This window comes from Oncorhynchus clarkii, chromosome 3 (genome assembly GCF_045791955.1).
Source record: "Oncorhynchus clarkii lewisi isolate Uvic-CL-2024 chromosome 3, UVic_Ocla_1.0, whole genome shotgun sequence".
NCBI classification, from domain to species: Eukaryota; Metazoa; Chordata; class Actinopteri; order Salmoniformes; family Salmonidae; genus Oncorhynchus; species Oncorhynchus clarkii.
Window position 1 is genome coordinate 85,495,884 of NC_092149.1, and position 19,684 is coordinate 85,515,567.

At 46.8% G+C, this 19,684-nt stretch overlaps 1 protein-coding gene across 2 annotated transcripts in view; it reads right to left on the reverse strand.

Annotated features, from left to right (window-relative positions):
- The window catches only part of LOC139405527 (FHF complex subunit HOOK-interacting protein 1B-like), a 78,924-nt gene that overhangs the window by 15,885 nt on the left and 43,355 nt on the right, over positions 1-19,684 (reverse strand). For both annotated transcript variants that reach the window (XM_071147933.1, XM_071147934.1), the window contains exons 4-9: positions 17,245-17,667; positions 16,570-16,800; positions 11,643-11,888; positions 10,848-11,015; positions 1,474-1,553; positions 981-1,150 (exon numbers count right to left, since the gene is read on the reverse strand). In XM_071147933.1, the coding sequence (XP_071004034.1) occupies positions 981-1,150; positions 1,474-1,553; positions 10,848-11,015; positions 11,643-11,888; positions 16,570-16,800; positions 17,245-17,667 (1,318 nt within the window). The remainder of the gene's footprint in view (positions 1-980; positions 1,151-1,473; positions 1,554-10,847; positions 11,016-11,642; positions 11,889-16,569; positions 16,801-17,244; positions 17,668-19,684) is intronic.

Consider the following 19,684-nt stretch of genomic DNA (forward strand, 5'->3'; position numbering starts at 1 on the left):
GTTGTGTCGTCCGCAAACTTGATGATTGAGTTGGAGGCGTGCGTGGCCACGCAGTCGTGGGTGAACAGGGAGTACAGGAGAGGGCTCAGAACGCACCCTTGTGGGGCCCCAGTGTTGAGGATCAGCGGGGAGGAGATGTTGTTGCCTACCCTCACCACCTGGGGGCGGCCCGTCAGGAAGTCCAGTACCCAGTTGCACAGGGCGGGGTCGAGACCCAGGGTCTCGAGCTTGATGACGAGCTTGGAGGGTACTATGGTGTTGAATGCTGAGCTGTAGTCAATGAACAGCATTCTCACATAGGTATTCCTCTTGTCCAGATGGGTTAGGGCCTGAGGTCCCGAACTATAATAATTTAATCCCAATTCTTTATTGAGCTAACTTCTGGGGGTGGAAATTATATTTTAGATGGTTTATTTTAATGTTTTTCCTTTTAACCCCCCCCCGCCCACAGGAGACTAGGGAACAACCCAACCGTCCACCCCCACCCCCAACACAGGAGACCAGGGATCACCCCCCCCCCAACACAGGAGACCAGGGATCAACCCCCCCCCCCCCCCCAACACAGGAGACCAGGGATCAACCCCCCCCAACACAGGAGACCAGGGATCAACCCCCCCAACACAGGAGACCAGGGATCAACCCCCCCCCAACACAGGAGACCAGGGATCAACCCCCCCCCCCCCCCCAACACAGGAGACCAGGGATCAACCCCCCCAACACAGGAGACCAGGGATCAACCCCCCCCCCCCCCCCCAACACAGGAGACCAGGGATCAACCCCCCCCCAACACAGGAGACCAGGGATCAACCCCCCCCCAACACAGGAGACCAGGGATCAACCCCCCCCCCCCCACCCAACACAGGAGACCAGGGTTCAACCCAAGCGTCAAACCTTCCCACTGTCTCCCATTCTTCTGTCTCCCCGTCTCATTTCCTTACTATCTGAATAAAGTGTCAATAACAGAGTGTCCAGTTGGTTACCTTTCCCCCAGAAGGCAGGTTCTTCCTCCCGCTCAGCAGAGGGCAGTACGCTGAGGCGGCAGCACTCTGGGATGAGGGACAGGAACTTGTCAGCTGATTTACCATAGAGATCGGTGTCCCTGACGGCACGCCTCTGACTCAACATCACATGGGTACAGGGTAGAAGATACCTGCACGACAACAATACAATGACTACGCAGGCATTCCACATAGACTACGCAGGCATTCCACATAGACTACGCAGGCATTCCACAGACTACGCAGGCATTCCACAGACTACGCAGGCATTCCACAGACTACGCAGGCATTCCACAGACTACGCAGGCATTCCACATAGACTACGCAGGCATTCCACATAGACTACGCAGGCATTCCACATAGACTACGCAGGCATTCCACATAGACTACGCAGGCATTCCACATAGACTACACAGACATTCCACATAGACTACACAGACATTCCACATAGACTACACAGACAGACAGTTTCTACCTGAGAACGAGCTGCAACATGAGGTCTTCACAGTTGAGAGAGAGCAGAGTCCTAAACAGGCTCAAAGACACCATACACAGCTGTAGGAGAGAAACAACAGAACATTAGACACAGCTGTAGGAGAGAAACAACAGAACATTAGACACAGCTGTAGGAGAGAAACAACAGAGCATTAGACACAGCTGTAGGAGAGAATCAACAGAGCATTAGACACAGCTGTAGGAGAGAAACAACAGAACATTAGACACAGCTGTAGGAGAGAAACAACAGAACATTAGACACAGCTGTAGGAGAGAAACAACAGAGCATTAGACACAGCTGTAGGAGAGAAACAACAGAGCATTAGACACAGGTAGAGATAGATAGAAACAGCAGAACATTAGACACAGCTGTAGGAGAGAAACAACAGAGCATTAGACACAGCTGTAGGAGAGAAACAGAAGAACATTAGACACAGCTGTAGGAGAGAAACAACAGAGCATTAGACACAGCTGTAGGAGAGAAACAACAGAGCATTAGACACAGGTAGAGATAGATAGAAACAGCAGAACATTAGACACAGCTGTAGGAGAGAAACAACAGAGCATTAGACACAGCTGTAGGAGAGAAACAGAAGAACATTAGACACAGCTGTAGGAGAAACAACAGAACATTAGACCCAGCTGTAGGAGAGAAACAGCAGAACATTAGATCCAGCTGTAGGAGAGAAACAGCAGAACATTAGACCCAGCTGTAGGAGAGAAACAGCAGAACATTAGACCCAGCTGTAGGAGAGAAACAGCAGAGCATTAGACACAGCTGTAGGAGAGAAACAGCAGAACATTAGACCATGCTGTAGGAGAGAAACAGCAGAACATTAGACCCAGCTGTAGGAGAGAAACAGCAGAACATTAGACCCAGCTGTAGGAGAGAAACAGCAGAGCATTAGACACAGCTGTAGGAGAGAAACAGCAGAACATTAGACCATGCTGTAGGAGAGAAACAGCAGAACATTAGACCCAGCTGTAGGAGAGAAACAGCAGAACATTAGACCCAGCTGTAGGAGAGAAACAGCAGAGCATTAGACACAGCTGTAGGAGAGAAACAGCAGAACATTAGACCCAACTGTAGGAGAGAAACAACAGAGCATTAGACACAGCTGTAGGAGAGAAACAGCAGAACATTAGACACAGCTGTAGGAGAGAAACAACAGAACATTAGACACAGCTGTAGGAGAGAATCAACAGAGCATTAGACACAGCTGTAGGAGAGAAACAACAGAACATTAGACACAGCTGTAGGAGAGAAACAACAGAACATTAGACACAGCTGTAGGAGAGAAACAACAGAGCATTAGACACAGCTGTAGGAGAGAATCAACAGAGCATTAGACACAGCTGTAGGAGAGAAACAACAGAACATTAGACACAGCTGTAGGAGAGAAACAACAGAACATTAGACACAGCTGTAGGAGAGAAACAACAGAGCATTAGACACAGCTGTAGGAGAGAAACAACAGAGCATTAGACACAGGTAGAGATAGATAGAAACAGCAGAACATTAGACACAGCTGTAGGAGAGAAACAACAGAGCATTAGACACAGCTGTAGGAGAGAAACAGAAGAACATTAGACACAGCTGTAGGAGAGAAACAACAGAGCATTAGACACAGCTGTAGGAGAGAAACAACAGAGCATTAGACACAGGTAGAGATAGATAGAAACAGCAGAACATTAGACACAGCTGTAGGAGAGAAACAACAGAGCATTAGACACAGCTGTAGGAGAGAAACAGAAGAACATTAGACACAGCTGTAGGAGAAACAACAGAACATTAGACCCAGCTGTAGGAGAGAAACAGCAGAACATTAGATCCAGCTGTAGGAGAGAAACAGCAGAACATTAGACCCAGCTGTAGGAGAGAAACAGCAGAACATTAGACCCAGCTGTAGGAGAGAAACAGCAGAGCATTAGACACAGCTGTAGGAGAGAAACAGCAGAACATTAGACCATGCTGTAGGAGAGAAACAGCAGAACATTAGACCCAGCTGTAGGAGAGAAACAGCAGAACATTAGACCCAGCTGTAGGAGAGAAACAGCAGAGCATTAGACACAGCTGTAGGAGAGAAACAGCAGAACATTAGACCATGCTGTAGGAGAGAAACAGCAGAACATTAGACCCAGCTGTAGGAGAGAAACAGCAGAACATTAGACCCAGCTGTAGGAGAGAAACAGCAGAGCATTAGACACAGCTGTAGGAGAGAAACAGCAGAACATTAGACCCAACTGTAGGAGAGAAACAACAGAGCATTAGACACAGCTGTAGGAGAGAAACAGCAGAACATTAGACACAGCTGTAGGAGAGAAACAACAGAACATTAGACACAGCTGTAGGAGAGAAATAGCAGAACATTAGACACAGCTGTAGGAGAGAAACAGCAGAACATTAGACACAGCTGTAGGAGAGAAACAACAGAGCATTAGACACAGCTGTAGGAGAGAAATAGCAGAGCATTAGACACAGCTGTAGGAGAGAAACAGCAGAACATTAGACACAGCTGTAGGAGAGAAACAACAGAACATTAGACACAGCTGTAGGAGAGAAACAGCAGAACATTAGACACAGCTGTAGGAGAGAAACAACAGAACATTAGACACAGCTGTAGGAGAGAAACAGCAGAACATTAGACCCAGCTGTAGGAGAGAAACAGCAGAACATTAGACCCAGCTGTAGGAGAGAAACAGCAGAACATTAGACCCAGCTGTAGGAGAGAAACAGCAGAGCATTAGACACAGCTGTAGGAGAGAAACAACAGAACATTAGACCCAGCTGTAGGAGAGAAACAGCAGAACATTAGATCCAGCTGTAGGAGAGAAACAGCAGAACATTAGACCCAGCTGTAGGAGAGAAACAGCAGAACATTAGACCCAGCTGTAGGAGAGAAACAGCAGAGCATTAGACACAGCTGTAGGAGAGAAACAGCAGAACATTAGACCATGCTGTAGGAGAGAAACAGCAGAACATTAGACCCAGCTGTAGGAGAGAAACAGCAGAACATTAGACCCAGCTGTAGGAGAGAAACAGCAGAGCATTAGACACAGCTGTAGGAGAGAAACAGCAGAACATTAGACCATGCTGTAGGAGAGAAACAGCAGAACATTAGACCCAGCTGTAGGAGAGAAACAGCAGAACATTAGACCCAGCTGTAGGAGAGAAACAGCAGAGCATTAGACACAGCTGTAGGAGAGAAACAGCAGAACATTAGACCCAACTGTAGGAGAGAAACAACAGAGCATTAGACACAGCTGTAGGAGAGAAACAGCAGAACATTAGACACAGCTGTAGGAGAGAAACAACAGAACATTAGACACAGCTGTAGGAGAGAAATAGCAGAACATTAGACACAGCTGTAGGAGAGAAACAGCAGAACATTAGACACAGCTGTAGGAGAGAAACAACAGAGCATTAGACACAGCTGTAGGAGAGAAATAGCAGAGCATTAGACACAGCTGTAGGAGAGAAACAGCAGAACATTAGACACAGCTGTAGGAGAGAAACAACAGAACATTAGACACAGCTGTAGGAGAGAAACAGCAGAACATTAGACACAGCTGTAGGAGAGAAACAACAGAACATTAGACACAGCTGTAGGAGAGAAACAGCAGAACATTAGACCCAGCTGTAGGAGAGAAACAGAAGAACATTAGACCCAGCTGTAGGAGAGAAACAGCAGAACATTAGACCCAGCTGTAGGAGAGAAACAGCAGAGCATTAGACACAGCTGTAGGAGAGAAACAACAGAACATTAGACACAGCTGTAGGAGAGAAATAGCAGAACATTAGACACAGCTGTAGGAGAGAAACAGCAGAACATTAGACACAGCTGTAGGAGAGAAACAACAGAACATTAGACAGCTGTAGGAAGGAAACAACAGAGCATTAGACACAGCTGTAGGAGAGAAATAGCAGAACATTAGACACAGCTGTAGGAGAGAAACAGCAGAACATTAGACCCAGCTGTAGGAGAGAAACAGCAGAGCATTAGACACAGCTGTAGGAGAGAAACAGCAGAACATTAGACCATGCTGTAGGAGAGAAACAGCAGAACATTAGACCCAGCTGTAGGAGAGAAACAGCAGAACATTAGACCCAGCTGTAGGAGAGAAACAGCAGAGCATTAGACACAGCTGTAGGAGAGAAACAGCAGAACATTAGACCCAGCTGTAGGAGAGAAACAACAGAGCATTAGACACAGCTGTAGGAGAGAAACATCAGAACATTAGACACAGCTGTAGGAGAGAAACAACAGAACATTAGACACAGCTGTAGGAGAGAAACAGCAGAACATTAGACACAGCTGTAGGAGAGAAACAACAGAACATTAGACACAGCTGTAGGAGAGAAACAGCAGAACATTAGACACAGCTGTAGGAGAGAAACAACAGAACATTAGACACAGCTGTAGGAGAGAAACAACAGAACATTAGACACAGCTGTAGGAGAGAAACAACAGAACATTAGACACAGCTATAGGAGAGAAACAGCAGAACATTAGACCCAGCTGTAGGAGAGAAACAGCAGAACATTAGACCCAGCTGTAGGAGAGAAACAGCAGAGCATTAGACACAGCTGTAGGAGAGAAACAGCAGAACATTAGACCCAGCTGTAGGAGAGAAACAACAGAGCATTAGACACAGCTGTAGGAGAGAAACAGCAGAACATTAGACACAGCTGTAGGAGAGAAACAACAGAACATTAGACACAGCTGTAGGAGAGAAACAACAGAACATTAGACACAGCTGTAGGAGAGAAATAGCAGAACATTAGACACAGCTGTAGGAGATAAACAGCAGAACATTAGACACAGCTGTAGGAGAGAAACAACAGAGCATTAGACACAGCTGTAGGAGAGAAACAACAGAACATTAGACCATGCTGTAGGAGAGAAACAGCAGAACATTAGACCCAGCTGTAGGAGAGAAACAGCAGAACATTAGACACAGCTGTAGGAGAGAAACAACAGAACATTAGACAGCTGTAGGAAGGAAACAACAGAGCATTAGACACAGCTGTAGGAGAGAAATAGCAGAACATTAGACACAGCTGTAGGAGAGAAACAGCAGAACATTAGACACAGCTGTAGGAGAGAAACAACAGAGCATTAGACACAGCTGTAGGAGAGAAACAGCAGAACATTAGACACAGCTGTAGGAGAGAAACAGCAGAACATTAGACACAGCTGTAGGAGAGAAATAGCAGAACATTAGACACAGCTGTAGGAGAGAAACAACAGAGCATTAGACACAGCTGTAGGAGAGAAACAACAGAACATTAGACACAGCTGTAGGAGAGAAACAACAGAACATTAGACACAGCTGTAGGAGAGAAACAACAGAGCATTAGACACAGATAGAGATAGATAGAAAAAGCAGAACATTAGACACAGCTGTAGGAGAGAAACAACAGAGCATTAGACACAGCTGTAGGAGAGAAACAGAAGAACATTAGACACAGGTAGAGATAGATAGAAAAAGCAGAACATTAGACACAGCTGTAGGAGAGAAACAACAGAGCATTAGACACAGCTGTAGGAGAGAAACAGAGCATTAGACACAGCTTTAGGAGAGAAACAACAGAGCATTAGACACAGCTGTAGGAGAGAAACAACAGAGCATTAGACACAGCTGTAGGAGAGAAACAACAGAGCATTAGACACAGCTGTAGGAGAGAAACAGCAGAACATTAGACACAGGTAGAGATAGATAGAAACAGCAGAATATTAGACACAGCTGTAGGAGAGAAACAGCAGAACATTAGACACAGGTAGAGATAGATAAAAATAGCAGAATATTAGACACAGCTGTAGGAGAGAAATAGCAGAATATTAGACACAGCTGTAGGAGAGAAATAGCAGAACATTAGACACAGGTGTAGGAGAGAAACAACAGAGCATTAGACACAGCTGTAGGAGAGAAACAGAAGAACATTAGACACAGGTAGAGATAGATAGAAAAAGCAGAACATTAGACACAGCTGTAGGAGAGAAACAACAGAGCATTAGACACAGCTGTAGGAGAGAAACAGAAGAACATTAGACACAGGTAGAGATAGATAGAAAAAGCAGAACATTAGACACAGCTGTAGGAGAGAAACAACAGAGCATTAGACACAGCTGTAGGAGAGAAACAGAGCATTAGACACAGCTTTAGGAGAGAAACAACAGAGCATTAGACACAGCTGTAGGAGAGAAACAACAGAGCATTAGACACAGCTGTAGGAGAGAAACAGCAGAACATTAGACACAGGTAGAGATAGATAGAAACAGCAGAATATTAGACACAGCTGTAGGAGAGAAACAGCAGAACATTAGACACAGGTAGAGATAGATAAAAATAGCAGAATATTAGACACAGCTGTAGGAGAGAAATAGCAGAATATTAGACACAGCTGTAGGAGAGAAACAGCAGAACATTAGACACAGGTAGAGATAGATAGAAAAAGCAGAGCATTAGACACAGCTGTAGGAGAGAAACAACAGAGCATTAGACACAGCTGTAGGAGAGAAACAGAGCATTAGACACAGCTTTAGGAGAGAAACAACAGAGCATTAGACACAGCTGTAGGAGAGAAACAACAGAGCATTAGACACAGCTGTAGGAGAGAAACAGCAGAACATTAGACACAGGTAGAGATAGATAGAAACAGCAGAATATTAGACACAGCTGTAGGAGAGAAACAGCAGAACATTAGACACAGGTAGAGATAGATAAAAATAGCAGAATATTAGACACAGCTGTAGGAGAGAAATAGCAGAATATTAGACACAGCTGTAGGAGAGAAACAGCAGAACATTAGACACAGGTAGAGATAGATAGAAACAGCAGAACAATAGCATGTTTGTGAGTCAGTGAGTGAGAGGAGAGAGTTTGTGAGTCAGTGAGTGAGTGTTAATGTCAATGTGAGTAGGCACCTGAGCTGAGCCATTGGGCAGACAAAGCCTCTACAACCCCACTATCAGATGGGGGGGGGGGTGCTTTTTGGCCCCACCCCCACATCTGATATCACCATTCCCTGATTAACTGGCCATTTTTGAAGGTTTTGAGCTAGTACTATGTCAGTATTTATATTTTGAGACTAGCATGGCATTTAGCCAATGAATAAAATGCAGCTTTTTCATTTTTACCCCCGTCTCTCAAGAGCGAATGGTTTGGACCGTTTGGAATTTGGAATGCGGAAATGATTACTGTCCTTTTATGAAATGATACCCTGTTCATGTAAAAAAAAAAAAAATGACCAAGCACACCGACTGTTTAAACCAAAGCCAATTTTACAAAGCATTTGAATGCTGAAGGTGCCAGATTTAGGAACAGCCTACGAAAAGAACAGGGGTTGGCATACAATCTGGTTGTCTCGATCAGCTGTGTCTCCGACACCGTGCTCACTTATCTGACAGTCATTCGCAGTCACATGCATAACAGTTGGGATAGGCTACTGAACCGAAGGAGAGGATGCATCAATTCAGTCACAACAGATAAAGAGGTATTTTTGGAATTAAAATATGAGTGAACCGGCGAATTGTAAACATGGCCAAATACAAACTGTAGTTATTCCCTCCGCAAGGGGGAGGAATACCTATATAACAATGCTGTTCATTGACTACAGCTCAGCATTCAACACCATAGTACCCTCCAAGCTCATCATCAAACTGGGTCCTGGACTTCTTGACAGGCCGCCCCCAGGTGGTGAAGGTAGGAAACAACATCTCCACTCTGCTGATCCTCAACAATGGGGCCCCACAAGGGTGCGTTCTCAGCCCCCTCCTATATCAATTATCAAGTCTGCAGGTAGGCTTGATTACCAACAACGACGAGACCCTCGGAGTGTGGTGCCAGGAAAATAACCACTCACTCAATGTCAGCAAAACAAAAAATATGATCGTGGACTTCAGGAAACAACAGAGGGAGCACCCCCCTATCCACATCGAAGGGACAGCAGTGGAGAAGGTGGAAAGTTAAGTTCCTCTGTGTACATACCGGCAAACTGAAAAGGTCCACGCACACAGACAGAGTGATAAAGAAGGCACAACAGCGCCTCCCTCAACCTCAGGAGACTGAAAAAAATGTGGCTTGTCACCTACAACCCTGACTAACTTCTACAGATTCACAATTGACAGCATCCTGTCGGGCTGTATCACCACCTGGTACGGCAACTGCACTGCCCACAACCGCAGGGCTCTCCAGAGGGTAGTGAGGTCTGCCCAACACATCACCAGAGAGCAAATTAATTGCCCTCCATGACAACTACAGCACCCGATGTCAGAGGAAGGCCAAAAAGATCATCAAGGACAACAATCACCCGAGCCACTGCCTGTTCACCCCGCTATCATCCAGAAGGCGAGGTCAGTACAGGTGCATCAAAGCAGGGGACCGAGAAACTGAAAAACAGCTTCTATCTCAAGGACATCAGACTGTTAAACAGCCACCACTAACATTGAGAGGCTGCTGCCAACATACAGACCTGAAATCACTGGCCACATTAATAAATGGATCACTAGTCACTTTAATAATGTTTACATATCTCGCTTTACACATCTCATATGTAAATACTGTATACTGTATCCTTCAATATATATTATTTACTATCTATTGCATCTCAGCCACTCTGTCACTGCTCAGCCATATATTTTATACTTAATATATTCTCATTCCATTCCTTTACTAGATTGTGTGTATTAGGTTTTGTTGTGGAATGTGTTAGATATTAGGTTTTGTTGTGGAATGTGTTAGATATTAGGTTGTGTTGTGGAATGTGTTAGATATTAGGTTTTATTGTGGAATGTGTTAGATATTAGGTTTTGTTGTGGAATGTGTTAGATATTAGGTTGTGTTGTGGAATGTGTTAGATATTAGGTTGTGTTGTGGAATGTGTTAGATATTAGGTTTTGTTGTGGAATGTGTTAGATATTAGGTTTTGTTGTGGAATGTGTTAGATATTAGGTTTTGTTGTGGAATGTGTTAGATATTAGGTTTTGTTGTGGAATGTGTTAGATATTAGGTTTTGTTGTGGAATGTGTTAGATATTAGGTTTTGTTGTGGAATGTGTTAGATATTAGGTTTTGTTGTGGAATGTGTTAGATATGACCTGTTAGATACTGCTGCACTGTTGGATCTATAAAGTATTTCACTACACTCACTCACAATAACGTCTGCTAAGCATGTGTATGTGACCAATAACATTTCATTTGATTTGTATCGGTTTTCTGACCAACGCATGCTTAATTAAATCGGTTTGGGCTCCCGCGGACCGATCCACCAGTACGTTAAACATTTGAACCCAGGGACCGATACCTACATCTCTGCTATTAATGCACCACACACCGTTACTGTACTACTGACCCTGGAGTTGCTGCTGACGCGCGTCAGCAAGGTGTCCAGGATGGTGTCGTTGTCATGGCGATGCATGAGGATGAAGCGTAGGAAGGTTTTGAGGAGAGCTGTTTCCGTCACGCTGCGCAGGAACAGATCCAGGTAGGCTGTACTGGCTATCATCTCATCTACAGATGACTGGAGGGAGGGAGTGAGGGGAGGGAGGGAGGGAGGGAGAGGGGGGAGGAAGAAAGAGTGAGAGGGAGGAAGAAAGAGTGAGAGGGAGGAAGAAAGAGTGAGAGGGAGGGAGGGAGGGAGAGAGAGAGAAAGGGGGAGGGAGGGAGAGAGGGAGAGAGGGAGGGAGGGAGGGAGGGAGGGAGGGAGGGAGGGAGGGAGGGAGGGAGGGAGGGAGGGACAAAGAGAGTGGGAGGGAGGGAGAGAGAGAGACAAAGAGAGAGTGGGAGGGAGGGAGAGAGAGAGACAGAGAGAGAGTGGGAGGGAGAAATACAGGATGGTCAACACATTAACATTTTAGTGTTTTATCAGACGCTCTTCTCCAAAGCGACTTAAAGTAGTTTTCATACTTTAAAAAATATATATATTTTCTACATATTAAGATATAATTCTGATGAAGGTTGTTGGCAGCATGACATGTTTTAACAACTAGAGTATAATAAATGTTTTGAACATGGCTAATACTGAGGAGCAGCCTAGCTACTACTTTTAATGATCACATAATTGCAATCAATCAATCAATCAATCAATCAATCGATCAATCGATCAGTGAAAGCGATGCTCAGGCTAGATGACGTCCCCCCCCCCTACCTTGTGTAGAGCGGGTCCCATGACAGGGACCAGGAAGCCGTTGTGAACGTAGTCGACCAGCTGGCTACGGACCAGGGGGTGAGCCACCTGGATGACAGCGTTACAGAACTCCAGAGAGTTCATGAAGAGCACCAGAGAGGACACGCCCATCCAGTCCTCCCTGCGCAGAGCGTGCCAGTCATCCCCCCGTACCTCTATCTTCCTCGGCAGGGAGGAGTAGAGAGCACTGAGGCCCGTGGCCAGCACCTGGAGAGGGTTAGCAGAGGAAGAGGAGAGGTAAAGGGGGGGTTAGAACTGAATTAAAGAGGAAAGGGAAGACCATATTTGGATATTTGTCCAAGATGAGAAGGATTTAAGGCGTGTTGGCAGCACAGTAAGAGAATTCTGGGGGAAAGATAAACAGGTTGAGATTTATGAACACCTGTAGCTGATATAAAAAATGTTTTAAAAAAATAAGGCCTTAAACGATGAAGTCATATCGATGTATTTTTTACATATTGGCAAAGCCAGTCCACAAGGTGGAGCAGCGGCCCTCTTACATTCTTTGGGGAGAACAATGTGTAGCGTGAGCTAAACTCTGAGATAAACTCTCATCTACAGCCTGACATTACCAATAAACCCCCATCTACAGCCTGACATTACCAATAAACCCCCATCTACAGCCTGACATTACCAATAAACCCCCATCTACAGTCTGACATTACCAATAAACCCCCATCTACAGTCTGACATTACCAATAAACCCCCATCTACAGCCTGACCATTACCAATAAACCCCCATCTATAGCCTGACATTACCAATAAACCCCCATCTACAGCCTGACATTACCAATAAACCCCCATCTACAGTCTGACATTACCAATAAACCCCCATCTACAGTCTGACATTACCAATAAACCCCCATCTACAGCCTGACCATTACCAATAAACCCCCATCTATAGCCTGACATTACCAATAAACCCCCATCTACAGCCTGACATTACCAATAAACCCCCATCTACAGCCTGACATTACCAATAAACCCCCATCTACAGCCTGACCATTACCAATAAACCCCCATCTATAGCCTGACATTACCAATAAACCCCCATCTATAGCCTGACATTACCAATAAACCCCCATCTACAGCCTGACATTACCAATAAACCCCCATCTACAGCCTGACATTACCAATAAACCCCCATCTACAGCCTGACATTACCAATAAACCCCCATCTACAGTCTGACATTACCAATAAACCCCCATCTACAGTCTGACATTACCAATAAACCCCCATCTACAGCCTGACCATTACCAATAAACCCCCATCTATAGCCTGACATTACCAATAAACCCCCATCTACAGCCTGACATTACCAATAAACCCCCATCTACAGCCTGACATTACCAATAAACCCCCATCTACAGCCTGACCATTACCAATAAACCCCCATCTATAGCCTGACATTACCAATAAACCCCCATCTATAGCCTGACATTACCAATAAACCCCCATCTACAGCCTGACATTACCAATAAACCCCCATCTACAGCCTGACATTACCAATAAACCCCCATCTACAGCCTGACATTACCAATAAACCCCCATCTACAGCCTGACCATTACCAATAAACCCCCATCTACAGTCTGACCATTACCAATAAACCCCCATCTATAGCCTGACATTACCTATAAACCCCCATCTATAGCCTGACATTACCTATAAACCCCCATCTACAGTCTGACCATTACCAATAAACCCCCATCTACAGCCTGACATTACCAATAAACCCCCATCTATAGCCTGACATTACCTATAAACCCCCATCTACAGTCTGACCATTACCAATAAACCCCCATCTACAGTCTGACCATTACCAATAAACCCCCATCTACAGCCTGACATTACCAATAAACCCCCATCTACAGCCTGACCATTACCAATAAACCCCCATCTACAGCCTGACCATTACCAATAAACCCCCATCTACAGCCTGACATTACCAATAAACCCCCATCTACAGCCTGATCTTACCAATAAACCCCCATCTATAGCCTGACCATTACCAATAAACCCCCATCTACAGCCTGACCATTACCAATAAACCCCCATCTACAGCCTGACATTACCAATAAACCCCCATTTACAGTCTGACATTACCAATAAACCCCCATCTACAGCCTGACATTACCAATAAACCCCCATCTACAGCCTGACATTACCAATAAACCCCCATCTACAACCTGACATTACCAATAAACCCCCATCTACAGCCTGACATTACCAATAAACCCCCATCTACAGCCTGACATTACCAATAAACCCCCATCTACAGCCTGACATTACCAATAAACCCCCATCTACAGCCTGACATTACCAATAAACCCCCATCTACAGCCTGACATTACCAATAAACCCCCATCTATAGCCTGACAACTCACAGACAACGCACAGATCTCTGTCAACTCACAGAGATCCATAGGACTAGATGTAGCTCAGTAGGTGATGGTGATGTCAGATAAAAATGACCTACCAAAATCACTACCATGCAGACTGGTCTGTAGACTGTAGCTAGTTAACACTGCAGCAGGAGACTGGTCTGTAGACTGTAGCTAGTTAACACTGCAGCAGGAGACTGGCCTGTAGACTGTAGCTAGTTAACACTGCAGCAGGAGACTGGTCTGTAGACTGTAGCTAGTTAACACTGCAGCAGGAGACTGGCCTGTAGACTGTAGCTAGTTAACACTGCAGCAGGAGACTGGCCTGTAGACTGTAGCTAGTTGACACTGCAGCAGGAGACTGGCCTGTAGACTGTAGCTAGTTGACACTGCAGCAGGAGACTGGCCTGTAGACTGTAGCTAGTTAACACTGCAGCAGGAGACTGGCCTGTAGACTGTAGCTAGTTGACACTGCAGCAGGAGACTGGCCTGTAGACTGTAGCTAGTTAACACTGCAGCAGGAGACTGGCCTGTAGACTGTAGCTAGTTAACACTGCAGCAGGAGACTGGCCTGTAGACTGTAGCTAGTTAACACTGCAGCAGGAGACTGGCCTGTAGACTGTAGCTAGTTGACACTGCAGCAGGAGACTGACCTGTAGCTAGCTAACCATTATTTTGTGGTGGTGGTGGTAGAAGAGAGAGAGAGAGACACAGCGAGAGAGCAAGAGAGCCAGACAGACAGACAGAGACAGGGACACAGAAAGAGAGAGAGAGAGAGAAAGAGAGAGAGACACAGAGAGAGAGAGACTGCTACCGCACGGCAAGCGGTACCGGAGCGCCAAGTCTAGGTCCAAAAGGCTCCTTACCATCTTCTTCCCTCAAACCATAAGACTGCTAAACAATTAATCAAAACGGCCACCTGGACTGACTCGGGTTCAAAGGGCAAGCTCCAACTGGTCCAGTAACTTCAGGTTCAACGGTATACATCAGAGTGACAGGACCAATATGAAACGTTGATAAGACGTTATCTATCAGTTAAGAGGGCTGGTTGACGAGGAAGACGAGGAGGAAGATTAACCACAGACTTTTCTTTCCTCTTATCTCACACACACACAGTCATCATCATCACCGTGAGATCAGCATGTGTCTGTCAGTCAGCAGGAAACGTTCCAGATCCTCAGTGAGATAACAAAATCAGCCCACAAACACACAGACAAAGTTAGTGAGGCAATATTGAATTAATCCTGGGTTTAAAACCATGTAGAGTGTTGTCAGGGTGTTTGTTCTAGATCAGGGGGGTTTCTTTAGAATCCAGATAATCCACAACTCTACACCAGCTAATCTCATCGCCCCCCGAGGTAGTTGATTCGTAACGCTCTCCTCTAGCCAACTGGATTTTCTAAGGTTTTCTTCAAACCACAAGTGAAAGAACAGAATGAATGGTCAGTGAAAGAGGTATCATAACGGTCCATAACACCCACAACCCCTTGGTTCACGTCTTGAAAAACATGGGACTCTTGAATCTCTACCCGGCAGCTCTCAGACCCTGGTTCCTGTCTACCCGGTACAGCCAGAAGAGGACTGGCCAGCCCTCAGACCCTGGTTCCTGTCTACCCGGTACAGCCAGAAGAGGACTGGCCACCCCTCAGACCCTGGTTCCTGTCTACCCGGCACAGCCAGTAGAGGACTGGCCAGCCCTCAGACCCTGGTTCCTGTCTACCCGGTACAGCCAGAAGAGGACTGGCCAGCCCTCAGACCCTGGTTCCTGTCTACCCGGTACAGCCAGAAGAGGACTGGCCAGCCCTCAGACCCTGGTTCCTGTCTACCCGGTACAGCCAGAAGAGGACTGGCCACCCCTCAGACCCTGGTTCCTGTCTACCCGGTACAGCCAGAAGAGGACTGGCCACCCCTCAGACCCTGGTTCCTGTCTACCCGGTACAGCCAGAAGAGGACTGGCCACCCCTCAGACCCTGGTTCCTGTCTACCCGGTACAGCCAGAAGAGGACTGGCCACCCCTCAGACCCTGGTTCCTGTCTACCCGGCACAGCCAGTAAAGGACTGGCCAGCCCTCAGACCCTGGTTCCTGTCTACCCGGCACAGCCAGTAAAGGACTGGCCAGCCCTCAGACCCTGGTTCCTGTCTACCCGGCACAGCCAGAAGAGTGGCCAGCCATCAGACCCTGGTTCCTGTCTACCCGGCACAGCCAGAAGAGTGGCCAGCCCTCAGACCCTGGTTCCTGTCTACCCGGCACAGCCAGAAGAGTGGCCAGCCATCAGACCCTGGTTCCTGTCTACCCGGCACAGCCAGAAGAGTGGCCAGCCCTCAGAGCATGGCTCTTCTCTAGGTTTCTTCCTAGGTTCCTGCATTCTAGGTAGATTTTCCAAACCCTCTGCATTACTTTCTCTCTGGGGTATTTAGCCTGGGTATCTGTAAAGCACTTTGTGACAACTGATGATGGAAAAGGGGCTTTATAAAATACATTTGATGAATTGATCGATCACTCACCGGGCAGAAGTAGGAGTTCTCTGCGATGTAGCGTGCCACGCCCTGGTTGCTGGCGGATGTTGCCATGACGAGGAGCAGGGCGTCTCGGGCCTGCTGTCCGATGGCCCCGTCACGGTGGAGGAAGGGGACCAGCAGGGAGAAGATGAGCAGGTTGGTAGGACCGTGTTGGGCCGGGGCCGACCTGAACAACAGCTCCAACACCGCAGGGGCACGCGCCATCGACACACAGATCTGGTGATGAGAGCAGAATATCTTATTCAGTTCAGGAAACATGAAAACAAATTAAAACAACACAATGTCCACCACTTAAGCCCCTTTTCAAGCCAGAAGAAACCTTTAGAACAATCCTACTAACAGTTAAGAGTACATTATATGGATAAGAAGGTTCAAACAGCACAAAACGATAGTTCATGCTACTTTTTTTTTAGCTAAATGCCTTCCGTGCCTCCATGATCCACACCTCTTTCAATCAATCAATCAATCAATCGTATTTTATAAATCCCTTTTTCCTCCAGCAGTTGTCACAGAGTGCTTTACAGATACCGAATCGTTTCGAAACTAAACGTATTGTTCCTGTATCGTATCAGAGCCCATGTAACTAGATAGGTATGGAATGGTGCTTGTACAGAGGAGATCCCTACTAGAGAGTACGCCCTGTTCCGCTGTTCCTCCCACCTGGTTGAGCAGCAGTACCAGACTGTTCTCCAGAGAGGGAGGGCAGCCCAGCTGGGGCTCAGCACAGGCCCCCAGCAGACCCAGTAGAGGCTGCAGCACCGCCTTGTGTTGGAGCAAGGGCTGCTGAGACTGGCCAATCAGCATCTCGAACAGCTTGAGTAACGCCCCCTGGCTGTCGGGGTCCAATCCGCGACGCAGGTGCCACTGCACCACTCGCTCCAGGACGTTCTCGGTCACCACCAGACCCAGGATGGGTCCCACCGGGGGGACGTTCCCGGAAGTTAACGTCCCGGGGGGGCCCTCGCCCACTTCCCCCGGACGCTCTTCAGCCAGGAGGCACAGCATCTGATCGGTGTGGTTCCGCACCGCGGTGAGGTCATCGCTGCATCCTGACGGCTCCTGCTGCTCCAGTACCCAGGACAACTACAGCAGAAGGAGAGAGAGGTGAGTGTGTTTTACAGATGAATGTGGGGTCTTGAACACTGTTTTTTTTTTTTCATCCTGAGTGTTGTCTAGATTTAAAATCATTAAATACTAACTGCGTTGTTCCGTCAATCATTTAAATTCTTAACTTTGTTCACATAGAAAGGAAGAAAGGAAACATCGACAAAACACATGTTATGATACACGAAGTGTGTGTGTGTGTATGTGTGTGTGTGTGTGTTGACTCCTAACAGCCAGAGAAAGACTGCAACATGACCATCGAACAAGCAGGAAGAATGTTTCTAGACTGAGAGGTCTGCTTGTGTCGTGTCGTGGTGTGTCGGGTCGTGGTGGGTCGGGTCGTGGCGTGTCGGGTCGTGTCGTGGTGTGTCGGGTCGTAGTGTCGGGTCGTGGCGTGTCGGGTCGTGGCGTGTCGGGTCGTGGCGTGTCGGGTCGTGGCGTGTCGGGTCGTGGCGTGTCGTGGTGGGTCACGGAATGTCGTGGCGTGGTGGGTCACGGCGTATCGGGTCGTGGCGTGTCGGGTCGTGATTCCAGAACCCTGGCAGTAAAACACTCTGCTGTTTGCAGTGATTCCAGAACCCTGGCAGTAAAACACTCTGCTGTTTGCAGTGATTCCAGAACCCTGGCAGTAAAACACCCTGCTGTTTGCAGTGATTCCACATTCGGGCACTCCACATTCCACATTCACACGGGCACCCTCATAGATATCATCCTAACCAACTTGCGCTCTAAATACACCTCTGCTGTCTTCAACCAAGATCTCAGCGATCACTGCCTCATTGCCTGCATCCGTAATGGGTCAGCGGTCAAACGACCTCCACTCATCCCTGTAAAACGCTCCCTGAAACACTTCAGCGAGCAGGCCTTTCTAATCGACCTGGCCGGGGTATCCTGGAAGGATATTGATCTCATCCCGTCAGTAGAGGATGCCTGGTTATTTAAAAAAAATGCCTTCCTAACCATCTTAAATAAACATGCCCCATTCAAGAAATTTAGAACCAGGAATAGATATAGCCCTTGGTTCTCCCCAGACCTGACTGCCCTTAACCAACACAAAAACATCCTATGGCGTTCTGCATTAGCATCGAACAGCCCCCGTGATATGCAGCTGTTCAGGGAAGCTAGAAACCATTATACACAGGCAGTTAGAAAAGCCAAGGCTAGCTTTTTCAAGCAGAAATTTGCTTCCTGCAACACTAACTCAAAAAAGTTCTGGGACACTGTAAAGTCCATGGAGAATAAGAACCCCTCCTCCCAGCTGCCCACTGCACTGAAGATAGGAAACACTGTCACCACTGATAAATCCACCATAATTGAGAATTTCAATAAGCATTTTTCTACGGCTGGCCATGCTTTCCACCTGGCTACTCCTACCCCTGTCAACAGCACTGCACCCCCAACAGCAACTCGCCCAAGCCTTCCCCATTTCTCCTTCTCCCAAATCAGCTCAGCTGATGTTCTGAATGAGCTGCAAAATCTGGACCCCTACAAATCAGCCGGGCTAGACAATCTGGACCCTTTCTTTCTAAAATTATCTGCCAAAATTGTTGCCACCCCTATTACTAGCCTGTTCAACCTCTCTTTCGTGTCGTCTGAGATTCCCAAAGATTGGAAAGCAGCTGCGGTCATCCCCCTCTTCAAAGGGGGTGACACTCTTGACCCAAACTTCTACAGACCTATATCTATCCTACCATGCCTTTCTAAGGTCTTCGAAAGCCAAGTCAACAAACAGATTACCGACCATTTCGAATCTCACCATACCTTCTCTGCTATGCAATCTGGTTTCAGAGCTGGTCATGGGTGCACCTCAGCCACGCTCAAGGTCCTAAATGATATCTTAACCGCCATCGATAAGAAACATTACTGTGCAGCCGTATTCATTGATCTGGCCAAGGCTTTCGACTCTGTCAATCACCACATCCTCATCGGCAGACTCGACAGCCTTGGTTTCTCAAATGATTGCCTCGCCTGGTTCACCAACTACTTCTCTGATAGA